The sequence below is a fragment of the Oreochromis aureus genome, linkage group 3 (assembly GCF_013358895.1).
Source record: "Oreochromis aureus strain Israel breed Guangdong linkage group 3, ZZ_aureus, whole genome shotgun sequence".
In the NCBI taxonomy this organism is placed as follows: domain Eukaryota; kingdom Metazoa; phylum Chordata; class Actinopteri; order Cichliformes; family Cichlidae; genus Oreochromis; species Oreochromis aureus.
Window position 1 is genome coordinate 50,506,622 of NC_052944.1, and position 17,973 is coordinate 50,524,594.

At 40.8% G+C, this 17,973-nt stretch overlaps 1 protein-coding gene across 4 annotated transcripts in view; it reads right to left on the reverse strand.

The window, feature by feature from the left end:
* Positions 1–17,973, reverse strand: part of LOC116319915 (B-cell receptor CD22-like) — a 30,109-nt gene that overhangs the window by 10,040 nt on the left and 2,096 nt on the right. For 3 of the 4 annotated variants that reach the window (XM_039598782.1, XM_039598768.1, XM_039598775.1), the window contains 5 exons: positions 17,735–17,959; positions 17,165–17,518; positions 16,788–17,018; positions 16,417–16,665; positions 16,039–16,302 (listed from right to left, as the gene is read on the reverse strand). In XM_039598782.1, coding sequence (XP_039454716.1) covers positions 16,039–16,302; positions 16,417–16,665; positions 16,788–17,018; positions 17,165–17,518; positions 17,735–17,959 — 1,323 coding nt within the window. Of the gene's footprint in view, positions 1–14,846; positions 15,302–15,615; positions 15,674–15,762; positions 15,851–16,038; positions 16,303–16,416; positions 16,666–16,787; positions 17,019–17,164; positions 17,519–17,734; positions 17,960–17,973 lie in introns of those variants that run through there. The other variant, XM_039598789.1, reaches the window with a different exon arrangement.

Below are 17,973 nucleotides of genomic sequence, written 5' to 3' on the forward strand. Positions count from 1 at the left end.
TCGGAGTGCAGAATTTCTGCTTTGTGATCTCATTGCGTTTGAGACACAAACTTTTCAGTTTAACCTGCTGCTTCCTTCCTCTTTTTGACAACTAAAAGTGCTGCAATTTCATCATTTTACTTCTGCATGTGCATCCAGTGACAAGAATAAACAGCCAAAACTGAACTGAAGTGGTCTGCACAGCCAAGACAAATATACCACCTCACACACACTATTATTATTTCATTTATTTTATTTAGAAAGAGAGGCAATACATATTAATGAACATTTTAACAAATGTAAATATGCCAGATTATAGCCTTGGGCTAATTTCCATCTGCAGACCCTCTGGCAGGTTGGTGTTACACACAAGTTAGTAAAAACATACAGAGACACTATTTACAGATCATGTGACAAGGAGAAAAACAGTGATTACATTATACTAGAACAAACAATGACAAGAAGAGTGGACAACAGAGGACAATATAGAGAAAAACAACAGAAACGCATTAATTGTATTGCACAAACCCCAGTATTACACATGTCCTGACTGTCCTGATATTGCACTGACCCATTGCAATAATAGTTGTTTCCCTTTTTGTAATACACTAACTCTTTTTCACGTCCAATATAAAGCATGATTAATTAAACATGATCACATGTTTGTGTGTCCCTCAGCCACCCTTTTAAGTGACTCTTAAAGATAGGAAGACTTCTGCTTTTCCTCACTGACAGTGGAAGACTATTCCAGCAGCTCACTCCCTGATATGACAGAGCATTCTGTGAAAAGGTGGTGCGTCTAAATGCCAATTCACAATCACCTCTAACAGTGGCTCAAGTCAGTCGAGACCCGGCAATGCTGCTAGACTTTTACTTAATTAAGTCACTCACTGGTGGAGGCACCAGACCATGTATAACTTTGTATATTAGACAGGCAGATTTAAATAATTTGAAATTAGTAAAATTTAGAAACTTGTATTTACCTAAAAGTTGACAATGGTGATATGAAAAAGGTTTCTTATCTAATATTTTTCAATGCTTGTTTGCAGCATACTTCGATTGGCCCAATAGCAGCAAAGCTCATATAGGACCAACTTGTAACACAGTACTCAATATGAGCCAGTATCATAGAGTGCAGGAATGTAATCGCTATGTCTAAAGTTCTGTATATCAACATTTACACTTCACTGGTTTTTTAACATGTTTTTTAAAGGATAATTTTGAGTCTAGCACTCCCAAATACTTAAATTCCTCAACATTAATTCGTTTTTGTGCACCCAAGCAAACTTTTACTGCAGCCATAGTTGTTTTAGGTTAACTAAAAAACACTGATAGGGTCTTTTTAACATTAAGGCACAGGCAAGAGTCATTCAGTCATTTTTGTAAACCCTGTAAAGCCAATAAAAGCCGATGGGCTGCATCATCAGCAGTTTTGGGTTGTGTAAAAATTACCATATCATCAGCATACATAATCGTGTCCACATTTTTGCATGCATTGGGCAAGTCATTTACATAAAGTAAAATAACAACACATATGTGAGAATAATGAAACCCCATAGGGTAAACGTGACGTTCAGGTTCCTTTATTTATTGTAGGTAGATTTCTTCTGCAGTTGTGCTTCATCCATCCTTACTTGCACACTCTCAATACAGCCACAACAGACAACTATTGCCCATAGTACAAAATACTGAAAAACAAAGACTTACTAAAAAAAGAAAAAAAGAAGAAACATCGACCTGCCACTTCTGTAACTGACTCGTTTGCAGCAGTGCTTGGTTCAGCTGGTGAGCCACCAGTTAGCCAAATAGACCACTTAACAATTTGACTAAGTTTCTGTTTGTTACAGATATCCAAAACAAAACACTAAAGAAAAAGAAAAACAGATTCAACAAAAGCATGACAAAAGAAAATCATCATGGTTTAATCACTGTGGGAATGAGAAACAAACATGAATGTTGCTGGTGCCCCTTTTTGCACACAGCTTCAAATTACATCAGAATAAAGCTTTGAACCAACAACTGTTCCCAGATATTTACAGCATTCAACATATGTCACAATCTGAGCTTTAACAGAAGTTTAAGAGAAATGATTTTGTGTGTATAAGTTATTTTATTGTAGTGTCATTGCCTTACAATATCTTGAGGCAACTGTTGTGATTTAGTGCTACATGAACTTAACATGAATTTAATTGAACTGAATTTCCTGTTGTTGAGTGCAAGGTTTGAGTAAATGACCATAAATGTATGTTATCAGGTTCTTCAGACTTATTTACTTGTATGGAGTGGAAGGCCTTTTCCACATTCCCCTGCTGATGTTAAAATGAGATCTATGCTGGAGACTACACTCTAGCTACTTAATATCATTACTAACATTTCAAGTGTTATAACAATTGCAAAAACAGTTAAGAGCATCAGTTAACTCACAGTCTTAATGGAAGCAATGCAGAGTGACACAGCTGCTATTCTTCGGGTCCCAAAGGCTTGCTGCTCTAATACTGGACTCTAATACTGGACTCGGCTGAAACCAGCTTATTTGCAGCCATTTTGCTCTCCAAGTCTGCTTTATATTTCCGTCAGACTTTAAATTTACATTTTCAGCTCCTTACTGGCTATGTGGAGGTCAGAAGGTGTACCATGTTTAAAGACACGGTTCCTTTTCTTTATGCTGGATGTCACAGATTTAGTCGCCCAAGGTTTATTGTTAGGATACATTTTAACTCGCTTTGAAGGAATTATCATGTCTCTGCAAAACACAGTGCAACCCCCCCCCCCAAAAAAAAAAAACAGACAGCTGGCCGGGTGGCTGTAGCTCAGGTGGCAGAGCAGGTCATCAGCTAATCAGAAGGTGAGCTCTCCAGTCTGCATGCCAAATATCTTTGAGGAAGATTCTAATCCAAAGCTGAATCCCACAAGTCTCTTTAATCATCGTGCCCTCCTGGAGCATTTTTGTCCTTTTTTTCAACTTTTTTTTGGGGGGGGGGATCATTTTGGCTGTCTCTTGGTGTGGATTATTGCAAGAAATCTTCTTTTTAGTCAAATTTTAAAATATAGTGTCTTTTGCTCTTACATGTCATCCATACTCTGCTGATGCATTGTGCATCCTTTCAACACCTTTGTGTACAAGAATGTATACGCACAAATTCTGCCATGAAAACCTCATATTGCAATATGTTTTCTCCCTTTTTAAAAATCGCTGAATCACTTATAGCCCTTTTCAAAATAATCAAACATTAAATTATTCTAACCCTTTAAATGCCAGTTTAAACAGTTGAATAATTCTTTATTTATTGCAAAAACTCACAAAAACTGTTATTTTCCATATAATAAATAGTATGGGGATGGGACATTGGTGGTCATGTGTAAAATTATCAGAAAAGCTTTTCATTTTCAAAAACACATCGAATGTATTCACACAAAGAGCATACCAGTGACAGACTCCACGGGAACCACACACTCTGGACTGAAGGTGGACTGATGTATGAGGTAGCTGAACTGTAGAGAAAGATCTAAAAGAAGCCTTTCTGAGAAAGGAGAAGTCATTGGAGAAATAGTCCCTCCGTTTAACACATTTGTCATTCTTCATTTACTGTGAGATCGGATAACTGCATGGTTAGTGTGAAAAATGCAGAGAAATGCAGAACTAAAGTGTGAAATACTGAACTGTGATAAAAGTATTTTGACAACAAAATGTTCCTGCAATGACTTGTTTTTTCAACTTGTTAAATGTCTGTATTCAACATTAAATTTTTACCTGGACCTGAACAAAACACAACATTTTAAAGCCGTCACATGTAAAGGTTTGCTTAACTTTATTGTTTCCTTTAGAATTAAGCTGATAAATGAAATCCATCTGCAGCATCAGTGAAATTCTCCTTTCAGAAATAATGTCCATCACATCAATAAATACACTGACGAGCTCACATGTAGCTGATGGTATTGTGCACTCCACTGTACTTGTTCAGCCAAATGAAATTTCGTCAAGAAGAACAGAATCAACCTTTTGGGATTAAGATATCAAGAACACTGGACAGTTTTCAATCTTGTCTGCAGTAAATGAGTTGGTAAATATTATATTAAAAGATTATCTCAGAAAATAATACAAAAATCCATAATTATTATTACAACTATTACTATAGTTATTTTTAGGGGTGTTGAAGGGAGTCTAAACTCATGTATAAATTATAAATTAATTGTCCATGAAAATCCAAAATGGAGACACTGCTATAGAATCCAAAAAAACTTGACAAACAGTAACCACTCAAAAATCTGGAACCACAGGCAATCTGACAAAGGAGAAAGGGAGACACCTTCTATATATACACAGAAGGTTGATTGGGTGATACATAAAAAAAATAAATTCCCATCTCGCCCCTGCGGGCGGTTTATCCTTCAAGCTCGGGTCCTCTACCAGAGGCCTGGGAGCTTGAGGGTCCTGCACAGTATCTTAGCTGTTCCTAGGACTCCGTTCTTTTGGACAGAGATGTCCGATGTTGTTCCCGGGATCTGCTAGAGCCACTCGCCTAGTTTGGGAGTCACCGCACCTAGTGCTGCGATTACCACGGGGACCACCGTTACCTTCACCCTCCACATTTTCTCGAGCTCTTCTCTGAGCCCTTGGTATTTCTCGAGCTTCTCGTGTTACTTCTTCCTGATGTTGCTGTCATTCGGAACCGCTACATCGATCACTACAGCCGTCTTCTTCTGTTTGTCTCCCACCACTATGTCCAGTGGGTTAGTCATCACCATTTTGTCCGTCTGTATCTGGAAGTCCCACCACCACCCTAGGGGGCGTCTCCCATTTTGACCTTGGGACTTCTGGGCCGTACTCAGCACAGATGTTTCTGTATACTATGCCGGCCACTTGGTTATGGCGTTCCATGTGTGCCTGCTAGCATCTTACACCCTGCAGTTACAGTGGCTTGCAAAAGTATTCGGCCCCCTTGAACTTTTCTACATTTTGTCACATTACAGCCACAAACATGAATCAATTTTATTGAAATTCCACGTGAAAGACCAATACAAAGTGGTGTACACGTGAGAAGTGGAACCAAAATCATACATGACTGCAAATTTTTTTTACAAATTAATAACTGCAAAGTGGGGTGTGTGTAATTATTCAGCCCCTGAGTCAATACTTTGTAGAACCACCTTTTGCTGCAATTACAGCTGCCAGTCTTTTAGGGTATGTCTCTACCAGCTTTGCACATCTAGAGACTGAAATTCTTGCCCATTCTTCTTTGCAAAACAGCTCCAGCTCAGTCAGATTAGATGGACAGCGTTTGTGAACAGCAGTTTTCAGGGGGCTTGCTGTGGTCTGCCCTCAGATCCACTAGCCACTGAGTATTGCCGTTATGGGTTACGTCCTTCTTCCATATGCTCTTCCTGTATTGCTCCGTCTCCCGCCTTGGTGGTGCTGATTTCATATTGTTCCCCTGCCACTGAGAGTACACCTTGGCTGGTTCTGTGGAGAACAGCTGGTTTATCCTCCTGCCTTTGATCTCTCTAGTGTAGCTCTTCAAGCGGCTGGCCAAGGCTGTGAGTCATTGCTTGGCAGTTTTCCAGAGAAGGACGCAACCCATAACGGCAATGCTCAGTGGCTAGTGGATCTCAGGGCAGACCATAGCGACCTCCCTGAACAGGGTCCAGTAACCATCACAGTGGCAGATATCCAAGAAAGGGTCTCCAGTATGAAGAGTTGGACAGCACCAGGCCCCGACATGGTTCACGCCTACTGGCTGAAGAAGCTGACTGCACTCCACGGCGTCTGGCAGCACAAATGAACCAGCTGCTAGTTAACGAGAGACACCGGAATGGCTAACCGAAGGTCGGACGGTCCTGATCCCCAAGGACCCCAAGAAGGACCGGTCCCATCCAACTACCGACCAATTACCTGCCTCAGTACTACATGGAAGCTCCTGTCAGGCATCATATCGGCTAAGATGAACAGGCACATGGGTCAATACATGAGCGGGGCACAGAAAGGGATTGGCAAGAATACCAGAGGCGCAAAACACCAGCTACTGGTAGACAGAACAGTCAGTCGAGACTGCAAGACCAGACTGACCAACCTGTGCACTGCCTGGATTGATTACAAGAAGGCCTATGACTCAATGCCCCACAGCCGGATACTGGAATGCCTAGAATTGTACAAGATCAACAGGACCCTAAGAGCCTTCATCAGGAACTCAATGGGGATGTGGCGTACAACACTAGAGGCCAACTCCAAGCCCATAGCACAAGTCACCATCAAGTGCGGGATCTACCAAGGAGATGCTCTGTCCCCACTGCTGTTCTGCATAGGCCTGAACCCCCAGTGAGATCATTAACAAGACTGGCTACGGATACCGACTACGGAACGGAGCAGTTGTCAGCCACCTCCTGTACATGGATGACATCAAGCTGTATGCCAAGAGTGAACGAGACATCGATTCACTGATCCACACTACCAGGCTATACAGCAATGACATTGGAATGTCGTTCGGCCTGGAGAAGTGTAGTCGGATGGTAACAAAGAGAGGGAAGGTAGTCAGAACTGAGGGGATTGAACTACCAGAAGGCAACATTGCAGACATAGAGGACAGTTACAAGTACCTGGGGATCCCGCAGGCGAATGGGAACCATGAAGAGGCCACTAGAATGGCTGCAACCACCAAATACCTGCAAAGGGTCAGGCAAGTCCTGAGGAGTCAGCTGAACGGTAAGAACAAGATCCGGGCCATCAACACCTACGCCCTGCCCGTGATCAGGTACCCTGCTGGGGTAATAGGCTGGCCAAAGGAGGAGCTAGAAGCCACTGACATCAAGACAAGAAAGCTCCTGACCATGCATGGAGGGTTTCACCCCAAGTCCAGCACCCTGAGGCTTTACGCTAAGCGGAAGGAAGGGGGCCGGAGACTGGTGAGTGTAAGCACCACGGTCCAGGATGAGACAACGAACATCCAAGAATACATTGGGAAGATGGCCCCAACTGACCGAGTGCTCAGTGAATACCTCAGGCAGCAGAAACCCAAGAAAGAGGAGGTAGACGGACAGGACAGGACAGGCCCCTGCACAGTATGTACCACCGGCAGATAGAGGAGGTGGCTGATATCCAGAAATCCTACCAGTGGCTGGACAAAGCTGGACTGAAAGACAGCACAGAGGCACTAATCATGGCAGCACAGGAACAAGCTCGGGGCACAAGATCCATAGAGGCTGGGGTCTATCACACCAGGCAAGACCCCAGGTGCAGACTGTGTAAAGATGCCCCAGAGACAATCCAGCACATAACAGCAGGGTGCAAGATGCTAGCAGGCAAGGCATACATGGAACGCCATAACCAAGTGGCCGGCATAGTGTACAGGAACATCTGTGCTGAGTATAACCTGGAAGTCCCGAGGTCAAAATGGGAGATGCCCCCAAGAGTGGTGGAGAATGACCGAGCTAAGATCCTGTGGGACTTCCAGATACAGACGGACAAAATGGTGGTGGCTAACCAACCGGATATAGTGGTGGTAGACAAACAGAAGAAGACGGCCGTAGTGATCGATGTAGCGGTTCCGAATGACAGCAATATCAGGAAGAAGGAACACGAGAAGCTGGAGAAATACCAAGGGCTCAGAGAAGAGCTCGAGAGGATGTGGAGGGTGAAGGTAACGGTGGTCCCCGTGGTAATCGCAGCACTAGGTGCGGTGACTCCCAAGCTAGGCGAGTGGCTCCAGCAGATCCCGGGAACAACATCGGAGATCTCTGTCCAGAAGAGCGCAGTCCTGGGAACAGCTAAGATACTGCAAGAGGACCCTCAAGCTCCCAGGCCTCTGGTAGAGGACCCGAGCTTGAAGGATAAACCGCCCGCCGGGCGTGCTGGGTGTTTTTAAATATATATATATATATATATATATATATATATATATATATATATATATACAGGGGTGCACAAAGAGATGTCGAAGAAACAAGCTCCTTTAAGCAATTACTTTGGCGTTCCTCCACCTCCAAAGAAATGTCAGAATGAGTCCGAACCGCAAAAAGAAGCACGTATTCTCGGAAAACTGGTTGCAGGAGGTGAGCTGGCTTCAAACAAATGATGAATGTATAGAGATGTGGTGCAGAATATGCAGTGAAAATCCCACTCTCTCTTTTATATGTACGCAAATGTGCTTACTTCTTATGTGGTGTGTGTCTTTTATTTTGACAGTGATTTTGACCCGCGGACCACTTATGTGCACCCTTGTATGTATATTTAATAAATGAAAGTTCAGTTTTACATATAAATATACATATATATATATATATATATATATATATATATATATATATATGTAATCCCTGCCCTTTGGCAGGGACTTAATCAACGCGAGCTTATGACCTGTGCTTACTGGGAATTCCTCATTCATGGGAAATAATTGCAATCCCCAATCCCTATCACGAGTGGGGTTCAACGTGTATATATATATATATACATATATGTATATATAGAATAGAATAGAATAGAATAGAATTCAACTTTATTGTCATTGCACATGTCACAGGTACAGGGCAACGAAATGCAGTTTGCATCCATCCAGAAGTGCTTTAGTGATATATATATTACAATATATATTAGCAATAATATAGATATGTAAGTATATTACAGAAATGGGTCTATTATGGTATGTTATAATGTACACGGTATGAAGTATGTTGTGAATATTCTATAACTATAGGTATGTACAGGCTGTAGTGAGTACAAGCTATGTACAGGATATGAACATGATATAAATATGAAAAACTATACAGAATATGAAATAAATAACTTTACAGAAATCTGAGTTATATATAGTATATAGTATACATACATATAGTATATATATACATACATATATATAAATATACATACATACATACATACATATATATATATATATATGAAATTAACAGTTAACAGTTAACAATAAATGTTTCATTTACTATGCTGCTGTATAATTTTGCAATACAACACAATACAATACAGACTGCAATACTCTGACAAGTGGTGCTTCATTTCCACTTCCTTTAAAGGAATGACTAAATGAATTTTTGATGTGAGGCTTCAGCTTCAACTTTTTTTTTTCACTCTTTATCATACATGCATAATTTTTGCAAATACTTTAAAAGATTGCAAGAGATTACTAGAGTTTTGTAGAGTAGGGTTACTGCTGTTTTGCCAGCTGTTTTATCAGAAAATGGTAGAGTTCGACAATGATTAGACATTATTACAAACATTTATACTCACAGCAACAACACTTTAAAAAGATGTGTTAGTGATTAAATGATAACTGTTGTGAAACAAAGTATCAGCTTTTGTTTTGAATAGTGTTCTTAAAAGCTGTTGCTTCCCCCAAAGTGTTACTAAGGATGTTGACTCATTGATTATACAATAATAATGAGTTTAAGCATCTAAAACTATTCTATAAGATAGGCAGTAAAAACATGAATTGAATTGACTTCAATATGTTCCTAGCTATGTATGCTTTTGAACAAATGGCAAAATTAAATCTAAATTCTTAATTCGTCTCTTAGTGAAGAACATCCTTATACACACGACAGATTTATTGTTTGTGTCATTATTCACAGCTAATGAATTAGTTGGACTGAGTTGTTGAACAATTGAACCAGTGTCATTTAGCTATAGCATATCCCTAAGCATTTGGTCATGACACCCCAATAAAACACTGTGACTGATTAGAGAGCTCTGGAATGAACATGTCAAATTTCAATCTTGGCCAAAGCTGAAAAGAAACCTAGGGTTGTTCCTGTTTTCCCTCTATCAGTGATGAATAGTAATGTTTTTTTGGCATGGTGGAATACAGGGTTTTTTTTTTTTTTTTTTAAATGTAATGCAATTTTCTCTCCAGTTTTTATATTTAAGTACACATTTGTGAGTTGTACCAGAGAGTGAAACTATCGCAGCTGCAGAAGGTGCGATGAAGAAGGTGAAGAAACTGACAAGCAAAGACTCAGAGCCTTGGCCAGCCACTTGAAGAGGTTTACCTGAGCAATAAGCGGGAGAAGAAACAAGCTGTTCTCCACAGAACCATCCATGTGTACTCTCAGTGGCAGGGGAAGCACTGCCAAGGCGGGAGACGGAGCAATGCTGGAAGAGCATATGGAATGCAGGCCATAACAGCAATGCTCAGTAGCTAGTGGATCTAAGAGCAGACCACAGCAACCTCTCTGAGCAGGGTACAGTAACCATCACAGTAGCAGACGTTCAAGAAAGGGTCTCCAATATGATGAGTTGGACAGCTCCAGACCCCAACATGGTGCACACACTCCATGAGCATATGGCTGTACAAATGGACCAGCTGCTAGACAAAGAGAGACACGCAGAATGGCTAACTGAAGGCCGGACAGTCCTGAACCCTTAATGTCGTTTCTGTTTTTCTGAATTGTGAAAACAAGTGAATTTTGTAAGCCAAATCCATCCTCTGCAATGTGATTTCATTGAATCAGTAAATATTTTGAAAGGCAGGAGTTAGATTCAACTACAGTACTGACCTCAGTTGTTAACAACTCAAATGTTCTACGTGGATGCCAACAATGGAAACAATATGAGGGCAAGAGGAGGAATAGAGTTGAACACCTCTCCAGCTGTGCATTAACATAAATACCTAACAATCAGTTACATGGCAGAAACTCTGTACATTTAGCCATGTAGACATAATCAAAACAACATGCTGATCTTTAAACAATGCATCAGAAAATGGGTGTTTCGTTGAACATGTGATAGTTGTTGGTGTAAGGTGGGCTGGTCAGAGCATTCCAGAAACTACTGATGAGCTTGGACTTTTCCACCCAGCTATTTCTAGGGTTTATAAAGAATGGTCATGCAAGTCGGTAGCTACAACATGTAAATGTAGTAAAAAAATTGATTAAATGGATTTTTTAAAAAAAAACTAATTAATCGCACAATTTTCTGTAATTAATCGCGATTAATCGCAATTCCGTGATCAATAGCCTGGTTGGAATTACATTTTTTTTTTTACCTTTATATTTAAAATGATTTAAATTGAATGAATACAAATCACTCATTTTTATTCTATATTAATCACATTTCATTTTGCATGAGCAAACAGACTTGAGAAAAAAGGGAAAATATGCGCACTTAACGATTTATTGAACATCTTGAACATTCATGTTAACAAAAATCTCTGTAAACCGTCATCCATTTTATCTCTTTCACTCTTGGAGAGGCACTTCAAGTCCTCGAAATGAGGAACCAACGCTATTTAAAGCACTTGTTCTCAGTGATATCAATAGGCCTGCAGTTTGTTTCAATCCACTTGACAATTGTGTCAGTCATTATTTCTGAGGTAGAATTACTGAGCCCCCGATGCTCCGTGAGTGGTTTGTCGCAAGCTGGGTGACGCGTTAGCCAAACTCCTAGCAGCATCCCCAACTAACGTATGCTACGCGTCAATGTGATATTTTAAGCTGGAAGTGCTTCGGTGAAAAGAAAATTCCTTCTTGCACAATGTGCAAGATACTTTATGTCAGTCTTCTGTTCCGTTGACTGTGATGGTGGATTAATTTGCGTTAACGCATTAATTTTGACAGCACTAATACATATATATATATATATACGTACACACACACAGACACACAGACACATCCCAAAATCACTAGTAATGCAACACTCACATCCAGAGTTTACAGAGAAAAGACGAGCAATACTTTTTACCGAAAACTTCACAGCGGTTTTTCCACGGTTGAAAATTTAGGCTAAGGTTTAGAACTAGTGTTGGGATTGCCATGATTCATAACAGACTTTTTATTTTGTTGCAAAACTTTTATGCTAAAGACAAAAGATGAAACAAATATTGTAAAGCCAAATGAAGAATAAGTAAAGAAAAAAAAGCCACTGCACACCAAACAGTGTATTTTGACAGATATTTCACATTTCCTGCACACAGACAGAAGGTCGACGTTCCTGACATGCTACATCATCCCAGCACTTGGAATCTGTGAGATCCAAAAGCAGAAATCAGTGAAATACTACACAATGGTGGGAATGACCCCTAAGCTTTCCTTGAGGTGTTCCAGTCCACCCCAGAGGCTTCTCGGTTGCTGACGGAAGAATGGGCTCTCCGCCTGCTCCCGCTGCTGTCTGGGGAAGCCCAGGTAGCAAGGTAGCATCTCTCAGTCTGCCCGCGACGGCGAGGGTGTCCTTTCCGGACATCAGGAAAGCGCTCCTGGATCGGCTGGGGCTCTCCCCAGTGTGGAGGTGTGGGCGACTGGGGCTCCTCCTCCTGGACTGCCCATTAAAAGAGTTGGGAAAGGTGTTCTGCATCGCCAGCCCTCCAATGCCCTCCCCCGGTCCAGGAGAGACTAACTGCATACCGGTAAAGTGCCAAGTGGGTACACGCCAGGTTCTGGTGGATTTGGGCTGTATGCAAACCCTGATTCATCAAACCCTGGCTTGTTGGAGGCAGAGTGACTGGAGGTGAAGTGTGTACATGGGGACATCCATAAATATCCCAATTTTAAAATTGGCCCTGCCTTACCTTTAGATTACAGTTCCTTTGTGTCCATCCTAGAGTGTTACTCTTTGCAGTGAACAGTTGTCCAGCACAGCTAAAGAGATGCTCACAGGCAGCTGAGAGAGGCAGGCCAGTGTTGAGTTTGAGAGAAAGTTATTTGATGTGTGGAAATGAGTTGAGCAGATCCATCTTGTCTGAGACACAGGCAAGGTACCCATCCAGCTCCCCTATAAATTGTGGCCTTTTGGACTTCATTGAAAAGAAGAAGTCTTCTTCCTCTGATGAATGTTGCTTGACTTACTTCACCCTAGCCTCTGCCATCTGGTCAAGGTGTTGTCTCACATACATCAGACCTGTTGAATGACAAATACATAACACATATTGAATATTCTTGACAATTAAGTTTGGATAAATGAGGCAACAGCAGTTTATAATAATGCCTAAATTATAAAAACTAGAGTTTGCGTAGAAAGATACATATTATTGCACTTTAGTTAATTAATTATTAAGGACAGGAAATTCATACGAAACAACTGATTACGGCACATGATATTAAAATATGAAATCTGACCTGCTTCTATGACATCAGGCCTCTCAGTCCAGGTGGTCTTGAACTGCAATGAGGATTGCAGCTGCAATCAGTTCAGGGTCTTCCATCATCCCACCAAAGCGCTTCTAGACACCATCCTGAATGGCTCTGATGAGTGGGAGACATATCTTGGTGGAGGTCTCCAGTCTGCTGAGTTTAGCTTTTAGCTCAAAGATCACTGGAAGGTACCCCATGTGCGTATTAGTCTCAGACTGAAGGATGTTTAAAGCCTTCACCACAGGCTACATCACAGTGCAGCACTCAGCCAGGAAAGCAATTTTAACTGGACTCGGCCTGTATGAGATAAAGCAAAACAATTTCTAGCAAATTACCTTCAGGCTTAGATGTGGAATGTAGAGCCAAGTATGGATATGAATTGTAAAAATTCAAAAAAGTTTATAATACTAAATAACTGAGGTGGCTTCAGGTACTGTTTTCCATTTGTCATTGACGTCATAGTTTAGAAACAAAAAACTTTTCACTATGAATTTTTCACAGACATTCCTGATAGCATCCTCCCCCTTCTCTTGTATGATCCGTGTGATTCTCTCCAGAGCTATGTATGTTGAGTTCCACTGAGTTTGATCTGGCCGGATGAGTTGTAAATTCATTCACTTTCCACAATTTCTGCTGCCATCTAGGACCGACCCGACTTATTCCAGATTGCCTGGCATTTCTGAAGGCTGCTTGTGACAGGCGTTTGTATGCATCATGCATCTCTTGCATCATCTGTTGTGGCAACTAAATTTAATAGGTGCCATGCACACCTTTGATGTGGAGGAAGCTGATACTCAAGACCTTCATCTTGCTCCAGGATGGTGAATGTGTCTAGGTAGTCCACTTTGGTCTCTTCAGAAGAGTCTTGATCCGACTCTGATGCCGCTTTCTCAGGCCGACTTTGTTTACCAAACACAATGAATGCTATTATAAAGTTTGAGCCACTGTCTGTTGTAGTTCTTACCACTTCCCCCCGTATACTGTATTGACAATGAATGTCATCAAGGGTACCAGCTAGGACATCAAAGGTGTGGCAAGCAAGGGCAGCAGATCTCTTCTCCAAGGTTTCCTCGTCTATCCAATGAGCTGTGACCCCTATGAAACTTTGCTGGTGCGCTGTCCAACAATCTGTAATGGTGGGAACATGGCTGACTTTACTCAGGTGCAACATCAAAGTTTTTTTCATCTGATTGGCAGCTCCCTCTATTCTGGTCCTGAGAGTGTGTCTGGAAATGACTTTGCATTGAGGATTCAGTGTCAATAAAACTTCATTAAAAGGAGGTTGTTCAACCACAGAAAATGAATTAAAGTAGTGAAAAACAGCCAATTATACCCTGGACCCCAAAGGGTTAAGGTTCAAGGTTACTTTATTTATACCAGTAGGCTAATTTGCTTTACAGAAAAAAAAATGCAAATTAACATTTGGCATCCCCTCAGAAAAACAACAACAACACACAAACACACAAACGTAGCCGCAGGGGAAAAAAACCAAACTGTTTTTATAATGCTTTGTCAGACAGCCTGGCATTAGAAACCTCCGTCCAGAGGGAAGAAGCTGAAATTCACAACGAACACGATGGGAGACATTCAGGACTGACTAATGAAACTTGAATCAAAATAAAACAAAAACATTTAGAAATACCCAATAAACTCAAAAGCTGGGTCCAAATCCAGCGATGTCCGAATTCATGATCAGTTATTTTAGCTTTATGGTGTGTTCAACCTTTGTAAAAGTGGGTTGCAATGACAAGCATCAACCTCTGAAAGAAGTACATGAAACAATTCTGAAAAAACGAATAGAGTTTATTTCAAGTTGAAAAACAAAACTTGTTGCATAGTGATGACCTCTGTAGCATTCACAGGGATCTGATCTTCGATATACAGAGCTGTTGTAGCTGCAGGTTTTTCTCTTCTGTTAACAAAAAACAAGCCACAACTGCTGGAAATTATTTTCTTCTAGATCAGCATCTTTTTGTTGGGAAAGAAGTTTTTACTGCATCTTTAACTTTTACAAACAAATGAATCTAAAAATACACCTTGGATAAGAACTTCTGTACTACACATAATCTGAACAGGTAACAGAAGAGCAAAATAAGCTGTAATTCTCGTCTAACATTCTACTGCTGACAAATAAACTTTAAATAACTGGAGCTGAAAGTAAAAATATAAATCTGTATTGCATCAGCATCACTCTCCACTGTGCTGTTTTTTACTTTCTGTTTCCATCAGCTGAGTCCTGTCTGTAGATTGACTGGATCTATACAAAGTAACAGAGTCTCTGATTAGATCTTCTCACAAATTAGATGATGAACTTTTGCTTGAAGGTTGGCCTGATGTTTCCATCCAGCAAACTCAAAGCAGATTGTCATGGATACAATCAGATTTATTTTTAAAATGTGGTAAAATGTTGTTACAGAAATTAATTTTTCTATTAAGGACTCATTTGTTATAAACTACTAAAATATTTACAATTGCATGGCTAATGATAGTATATTAAACAGAGTAAGAGATTAGACAAGATGTTTCAACAACATCAGTTCAATTCTGACCCTGTCTCTATCTCACTCTCACCTCCATTGTCTCCATAAGTTCATTTGATTCAGCTGTAGAGCTCAAAGGTTTCTTCTTCCTAATAACAAATAATCACATTTTAAATGTAAAACTATTAAATCAGAAAGTCAAAGACCACTTCTGCAACAGAGCAATGTTTTATTTTACCTCATCCACAAAATCACAAGCAGCAGAGGAATCAGCATCAGGACCACCAAAGTCAACCTGATAATATTCTGTATAATTATTGATTTCCCTAAAAATGGAGATAAAAATTTGATGTGATTGAGAGAGAGAGAGAGAGAGAGAGAGAGAGAGAGAGAGAGCATACACTTTGTTTTAGAAAACCTGGAGAGGAATCTTATTTTCTTTGTAACTTCTTTTTTAGTAATGCATCAGTGAAAAATGTTGAAATAAACAGACTTGTGAATGTAGAAAGAGCACCTGTCACAACAGTGAGAGGATGGGAGGTGGAGCTGCGACGTCCTCTTGTGTTCTGGGCTTCACAGTAATAACTCCCACTGTGTTCAGGTCTGAAGTCAGTGATGATGAAGTTCTGTCCAGATGTTTTTGCTGAGTTATCATCCTCCTTGTACCAGGTGTAGTTAGCTGCTGGGTTAGCATCACTGCTACAGGTCAGAGTCACTGAACTGCCCTCCACTAACTCACCAGAGGGACTGACTGACACAGAGGGAAACTTTGGAGCATCTGGAGGAAACCGAGAAAAAAAAACTTACATTCAGTGTGAGAAAATTTCCACCAAGAAAACATTACAGGAAACTGTTATCCAACCTGATCACTGATCTGCTGATGTTTACTTACACTGGACATCTATGAACAAAGACACAGAGAGCTGATCCTCAGTCTTGCAGTCGTAGATTCCTCTGTCCTCAGAGCTGATGGAGGTGAAATGATAAATACCTTCTGGTGTTAGAGGCAAGGTTTGTTTGCCTTTGTACAAGGTGTTATTGGCTGCTGGATCAGCATCTGTTCGACAGGTCAGAGTGACTGAACTGCCCTCCACTATCTCACCAGAGGGACTCACTGACACAGAGGGAAGCTTTGAAGGATCTGCAGATAAAAGATTTCTTTGCTAAAGTTGGCTTTTAAACTCATGTAACATTACAGCATGATAAACTGTAGCTGGTTTGGAGCTGTGATATATTGTTGGTGACAGAGTGAAATAGACTCACACACTGATGGAGAGCGATAATCCTCGTATCCTGAGAAAGCACAGGAGATGTTGTCTCCAGGATTAAAGTAGTCTGTATAAGCAGACGTTTGCTGTGTCGTGTTTTTCTGTCCGTTCTTGAACCAGACGTAAGAAAGACGACCAGCTGGACTGCAGCTGCTTTCACACTTCAGCTCTGCCTCAGTCTGAGTCTGATGGACTGATATTATTCTGCTCACCTTCACCTGCAGAGCTGAATATGACAGCACAGCAGTGACATCATGCAGAGAGAGGCTTTATGTGTGGATATGTAACTCTACATTTGATATCAGGGCTCACAAAACAATCACTTTTGTTTCCACTTAATTAAACCTGCTAACATTGTGTGTTCATCAGTACCTGTTACAGTCAGAGTTGTTCCAGGTAAACTGCTCTTCCATTCAAAGCTTTGTGTTTTGAATATAAAGTGATACTCGGCTGAATCCCTCTCTGTCAGGTCTCTGATTCTCAGAGTGGAGCGTCCTCTCTCTGTTTCAATGACCTCAACACGACCTGCATAGTGGGAGTCTTTTCTGAGGTCCTCTGGGTGTGAGCGATGCTGCTGCTGATGACTACGTTCAGGACTGAACCAGAATTTGGACACAGCAGGATGTGTATGACTGTAGATGCAAGAAATGTTCACTGATGAACCTTTGAGGGCACAGATGCTTCTGCTGGTGTAAGACACTCTGTTACAGGTTTGATCATCAACACCTGAAATATATGAAACAGATTTGTTAGAGGAAGATTTGACTGCAGCACCACAGAGCAGGAGGCAGTTGGGACTTATTGTTGATATATTGGCTTTACTGAGATTTAAAATAAACATGAAGGTGCAGCAACATCTTTTGTATTAGAAACAGAAATTAATGATCATTAATAAAAAGACTGCAGCAGCTTTATGTCAGTGTAAGACTGAAGTAAACTCACACACTGAAGGAGAGGGAAGCTTCTCGTATCCTTTTACAGCACAGGAAATGCTGTCTGTATAATCAAAGTATTTTTCAAAAGAAGACTCCTTTCTGTCAGTATTCACTTCGTTCTGGTACCAGACATATGAATGAGGATCAGGTAGACGACAACTGCTCTGACACATCACCTTCTTCCATGTAGGATATGTTCTTGGCCAAGTTTTTATCACTTGTACCTGGAGAACTAAAAATTAAACA